General features: G+C 35.9%; 2 protein-coding genes across 3 annotated transcripts; one reads left to right on the forward strand and one right to left on the reverse strand.

The window, feature by feature from the left end:
* Nucleotides 1-42: 42 nt before the first annotated feature.
* Nucleotides 43-535, reverse strand: LOC109583423 (uncharacterized). Its single transcript, XM_019998763.1, has 3 exons — nucleotides 441-535; nucleotides 215-391; nucleotides 43-170 (listed from the first exon to the last, which is right to left on the reverse strand). Exons 1-3 carry the CDS (start codon nucleotides 486-488, stop codon nucleotides 45-47), a joined length of 351 nt encoding a protein of 116 aa, XP_019854322.1. The 5' UTR covers nucleotides 489-535; the 3' UTR covers nucleotides 43-44.
* An 11-nt stretch (nucleotides 536-546) lies between these two features.
* Nucleotides 547-3717, forward strand: LOC109583422 (uncharacterized). 2 transcript variants are annotated; one of them, XM_019998757.1, is made up of 5 exons: nucleotides 547-624; nucleotides 679-860; nucleotides 921-2950; nucleotides 3006-3039; nucleotides 3128-3717. In XM_019998757.1, exons 1-5 carry the CDS (start codon nucleotides 602-604, stop codon nucleotides 3496-3498), a joined length of 2640 nt encoding a protein of 879 aa, XP_019854316.1. In that variant the 5' UTR covers nucleotides 547-601; the 3' UTR covers nucleotides 3499-3717. The 2 variants fall into 2 exon arrangements, with proteins under 2 accessions (XP_019854316.1, XP_019854317.1); XM_019998758.1 differs by having other exon boundaries at nucleotides 552-624; nucleotides 682-860.
* Nucleotides 3718-5569: the final 1852 nt, after the last annotated feature.

Raw genomic sequence — 5569 nt, forward strand, 5'->3', positions numbered from 1 at the left:
ACATGTACATTATATCATACATTATTATATTCGTGTACATATACTCACCTAGAGGTTGATACTTTTCTCTTACTACTCATAGTTCTTTGATTCTCGTTAGAACTATCATGTATCCATTCATCAGAATCACCCCCGACTTCTCCTCCTCCTTTTATCTCAGTAGATGATGGCTAATTATTACAAAATAAAATAAACTAATTTAAGTTTAAAATACCTTTAACCAGCTTAAACCGATTGAGCTCACTCTGTCATCTCCTCCTTCTCCTCTTGTTGTGTTTCTGTGTATAGTATGACTGCTGTGGTCTAGTCTAGATCCAGTGCTGTCAACAGGCTGGATAGGATTAGCATATGATCTACCAACTGATGCTGAAGAACTTGCTGAAGAGAGGGACTGAATAGGAGAAAAGGACAAGTATGAAATGATACAGTATGCCTCTCACTTCTTGTAAGAATTTATCAAATTCTGGATCAGACTCAGTGTCAGTCATCTTTTGTTGCTATGTTTTTTTTTATTGGGTGTGGTGTGTTTTTTAATTGTGGTTTTAATAGCGGAAATTATCGTGCCTAACTGCCTACCGGGGTATTTGGTTTTGGATCAAAAATGGCAAGTCGTCCAAGGGCCCTGTAAGCTCTAATACCACTTTTCTTGTTTTTATCTTTTGTATTTTTTCTCCTAAGTAGACCACAACCGTTCCCTTCACCCACTCCAGCAACAGAACCTAACCAGCCTCTCAATGATCTAAATATGGTAGTAGGACGACCCATGGGATTGGGAATCCCGTCGGCTAGTTTGCCAGTAGAACCATCTATGGAGCTTGAGCCACTAGTGTCTCCGTCTCAAAACTCTCCTACCCCGAAAGGTATTTTTATAGCGTAGAGCACTGAATGGAAAATGTGAATTATTTCTTTTAATTATCTAGGATATGATTTTAACTTGGGTTCCTTGAAAAAAATTATCAGAGACCAAAAGTTGACAGCAAAAGTGAAACCAGCACTGATATCATTTCTTGGCATACCGCCTGACAGTGGCCAGACCAAGGCAGTAAATCATATTCTTGATCGCTACATAAACAAAGTCAAGCCTCCATTTGCATTAACTCCTGGTCTAGTAGGGGAAGATGTGACTACAGCTGAAGGTATCGAGTACCACGAATTGGTAGCAGCTGGTTTTAAGTCTATGAGGAGTATTTACATTAGTGAAGTAACAAAAGAGTCTAGCTCTGCTTTTGGCATTCTCTCTGCTTTTAAACAAGGCCTTATAGAGGAAAAGAAATTACCACTTTTTGATATATCCGTTTCTCAATCCTCACAAGAATTTGAAAACAAGCAACTAAATGAGCATCTCATCCATACTTACCAGTATCTATCTGCTCAAGAGTCAATACCTAAAAAAGATACGGAGTCTCTTGAAGATGTAGAAGAGCTTACCGAAAAGGATCAAGATTATGCAAAGAAACTTAAAAAGCTTCTTCCAGAAGGGATAGCTCTTGTTATTATGTGGGATGTTGCTCTAAATAAGACCGTCCTTCATTTCCTAACAGCTCTTCGTGGTCACCTTTACAACTGCCATCCCTGGCTGTTCCTTGACCTTCAACGAGATCTTGACAAGCTTCATTTACCACCTAAAATACCACGTCCAACTTCATTTACTGGAGATGGGAAGGAGATAAGAGATGGTGCACTGCTCATGAAGTGGAGACCACGCCTTCATTATTTAATTCGTTCTTGCAGATTAGGAGAAACTAAGGAAAAGAAGAGGAGAAGAGTTTGTACTGTTTTTGCTAAGCATGATGGCACCTTTAATGGAGAGATGCAAGAGAAAATGGATGAGCTTGAGAAAAAAGTACAAGCAACAGCAAGACACATTGGTGTGTCATCATTGCTTGAAGAGAAAATTGTGCCTGTAAACTTTTGTAGTGCAGGTCAGATGGATGATGCGCATCAAATGGATGATGATTACTCATTGCGTCTTAATCAAAAGCTCCATCAAGTAATCTGTGAAGCATCTTATGAAGACATTCCTATTGCCTGGGTCTTTCTACGTAGCTTATTCTATCGTAATGAGAAATGTGTCATTGCAAAAGAAGATCTTGAAAAAATGGCAGAGGAATGTGGCATGGATAAAAGTTCATTTGCAGGATTTTGCAAGTTTTACACATCTTTTGGGAGTATTTTTGATCTGAGCCTGGTCGATGAGAAATGTCAAACTGTTGCTGTTAAGCCAATGGCCTTCCTGCAGTTACTTGATTGCCTTTTGTATCCAAGTAAAGAGTTACATAAAAAGTATCCCATTATATCGTATGGAATTTATCCAGAGGAAGCTTGCAAGGATGTTTTTAAGGCAGATTGGTCATTATTTATAGATGCACTCATTTCCTTGTCTTTGGCAACTAAGGTTGCACCTCATCTTATTGAAGCACCAGCAGATATTCCATTCAATCGTAACACGATGCATTACTTTATCTCGTTGAGTCGTACTGGCCAGTTTAATGATGCTCTTCATCCTCATTCGATACACATAATCACAAGCATTAATACACCACACGTCTTTAGACAAGTAACAGTTACCAAGCATCTTTTAGAATTGCTGAAAGCTCCTAAGCTCATCCCATGTAAGTATTTCAACCGAACGATCATCAAAGATACATCTACTGGGACAACAATCACCATCGTGTCTCACAGCCCAGCTACCAGATTGGATTTGGATAAACCCAACAGTGAAGTGTGTGGGTGTATCGTTCGTGCATACAATAAAATTGCTGATACATGCAATGTTACTGTCAAATACAAGTTTGTCAAGTTGTGTGCCGATGAAAAAATCTCAGATGTTCAATCTATTCCGTCTTCCTCATATCGTATTCTACCAGATAATGAGCTTTGTGCTATAAGCAAAAAGCCTGAAAATGATGATAGTGTCCTACTGCAGGCATGGAATAAAGCACTGGTTGAGGTAATGTTATCAATATATTAATGAGATACAATAATTATTGTCCAACTATTTTTAGAATGAAATAAAAGATATTTCTAAACCAACTGGAGGTGAGCTTGTTAGATCTATTTAGGTGTGGTTAGTTATGTAAATAGTAATAAAAATAATATCATTAAAATGGTTTTCTTCCTTTTTCAGATATAAAAGCAACTGAGCTGGCAGATATAGCAGACAGGATTGCCTCTGTTGTACAAGAATATGATATGGATGTTCGTGAAGTTGCTAAAACACTTCTTGGTGAGGAAAACAAGGAAAAGTTTCAAGGACTAAAAAATGACAAGCGTGTAAATGGCCTAATCCTTTTATGGTATGAGAACCAGTTGAGTGTAAAAGGAGGTCAAGAACCAAGACGTGAATTTGCCAAAAAGTTATTCAATCTAGGAGAGAATCTTATTGCCAACACTATTGCTAAGCTGAGCATTGATAAGCAAGCAGAGTTTAAAAAAACAGTAAAAAGCAAGTTTGAGAATATGGCACAAGAATTGGATGCCTACTATTATCACTACTAATTAAATTGCCTTGCAACCACATACTGGGTATGATAGTAGATAGAAAGATTAAATTTATAGTATTATTTTATTACATTAATAGCTAGACTTTTATACATTTTATATTTTACCTCACACTATTCTTGCTCATAACTACATGTATTAGACAGTTCTAAAAATTATTTTTCTTCTAAAAAGTAAAAAATGCACAGCAAGATTCAGAATTAACAGCTCAGCAGCAATCAGCAATTTAGTTGTTTTTTTTCTTCCAGTCCACTCCTTCTAGATCCTTGGAGTCTTCTTTGGGGTAAAAAGTAGTTTTGCCACTATTATTAATCTATTAAAAATGTGTGCATCAGACATCATTTACTGCTAAAATGATCATAAATTGATTACCATGTCGCACACATATCTTTCAATGGCGGTAAGCCTTTCAGAAGGCATTGACATGACCCATATACCGTAGTATATGTAACTGTATACATAATGATTTGCATGAGTGTGCACCCAAAAACCATTCCCCTATTGGAATTATGAGCAGTAATGAACATTATAACTTATCTCATTTTACCTTTTTGTAATGCTTTTCAAATACACCATTTTCTACCTGTAAATCATGTTTCTCAAACACATCATTCTCTATTCCACATACAAAACATCTATCCTTCTGATCTTGTTCTATTCTTGCCTATGAATTATTATAGTATAGAGCTGCATAGTTTTTGTGCCAGATTAAGAGCATACCATTTCATTATTGAGTTTGCTAAAACCATCATTAAAAATACCAATAGCAATAGGCAGGATAATAAGAGTAATAATCAAATAATACGAGACATCAATTATTGCCCTCCAGGCAAAGATGGTAAAGTCAGGACCAGGTTGATTGACATAGGTGGATGGTATAGACTAAAAATTGATTACATTGTGTATAGATAGTAGTAAAATACTTACTCCTCCAAAGGAACTGAACAAACCAACTCTTAAAACAGTGATATAACATTCAAATAATGAATCACAGAAAAGATTCTGATTCACATTGAAGAAGCTATAAAGGAAAGTGAAAGAGATGATAGCATAAATCCAGAGAAGTGCAAAGAGGACCAAAGTGAGCGAAAACAACTGTGATTCTAAATAAAACAAAAAATTATACATTGTTTTTAAATTTGTGTATTGGCTTACTCTTTATTTCCAGAGTTCTTTTTACATTTTGTAACTGAGGGAGTCTCATGAAAGTGTAAGGAATACAAATGCAGTACAAGTATCCAAAACTTATTGATGAAGCAGCCAAGATAGAGCATAGGACAAATATCAAGCAGTAGAGAGTGCCAAAAGACAACAAATTAAATTCATAGCATTTAGTGTAGCTCTCATATGTAAAAAATGTCTCTTCCTTGTGCGACTGTTTTCTCATCCATCTATAGAAATATCTGAGGTGCTTCTTGACCCACATTTCCGACTCAAAGCTAAGAGAGAAAGTAAGTGTACATGATGCTGTACATTAATTATGCTTTACCGAAAATTCTTTAAGCCAAAAGGTATCACAATAAAGTTTTTCTTCTGAGTAATGAAATACTGAGCTATCATCCATAAACTCAGCAATGAATGAGGAATGGTGAAGACATGTCGCCAGTAAAAGTAAGATGCTAAACGCAAGTTTGGTTTTGTGATGATTACAATTGAAGAATTGGCCCCTTGTTTGTCAATGACACTATTAACAATAGTGGAAAGATAAGAATAATGTGATGTATACTGCACATACCTGTCTGGAATGATATACAGTGATAAAATAAGCAGATTTAATACAATAGTTAATAGTATTAGTAGAAACTGAAACACTTCACTGAAGCTATATAAGTTTAAGCATAAAAACACATGGAGAGCAAATTCACACTTACAATCCAAACAGCAATTCAAATAATATTGGTATTTTCTTCAATTTAGACTGTAAGCATTGGTTATATTTGAAAGAGTATAAGTTATGTAATTAACCTTGTAAGTGAAGTTCCTGTGTGCAGATCTTGTCCAAAGGATGAGGTTCTTTTGCCTGTCTTCAATATCTTCTCGGTTAACGTTACGTCTGAAAATATCTTTT

This window comes from Amphimedon queenslandica, unplaced genomic scaffold, assembly GCF_000090795.2.
Source record: "Amphimedon queenslandica unplaced genomic scaffold, v1.1 AMPQUscaffold_13306, whole genome shotgun sequence".
Classification (NCBI taxonomy): domain Eukaryota; kingdom Metazoa; phylum Porifera; class Demospongiae; order Haplosclerida; family Niphatidae; genus Amphimedon; species Amphimedon queenslandica.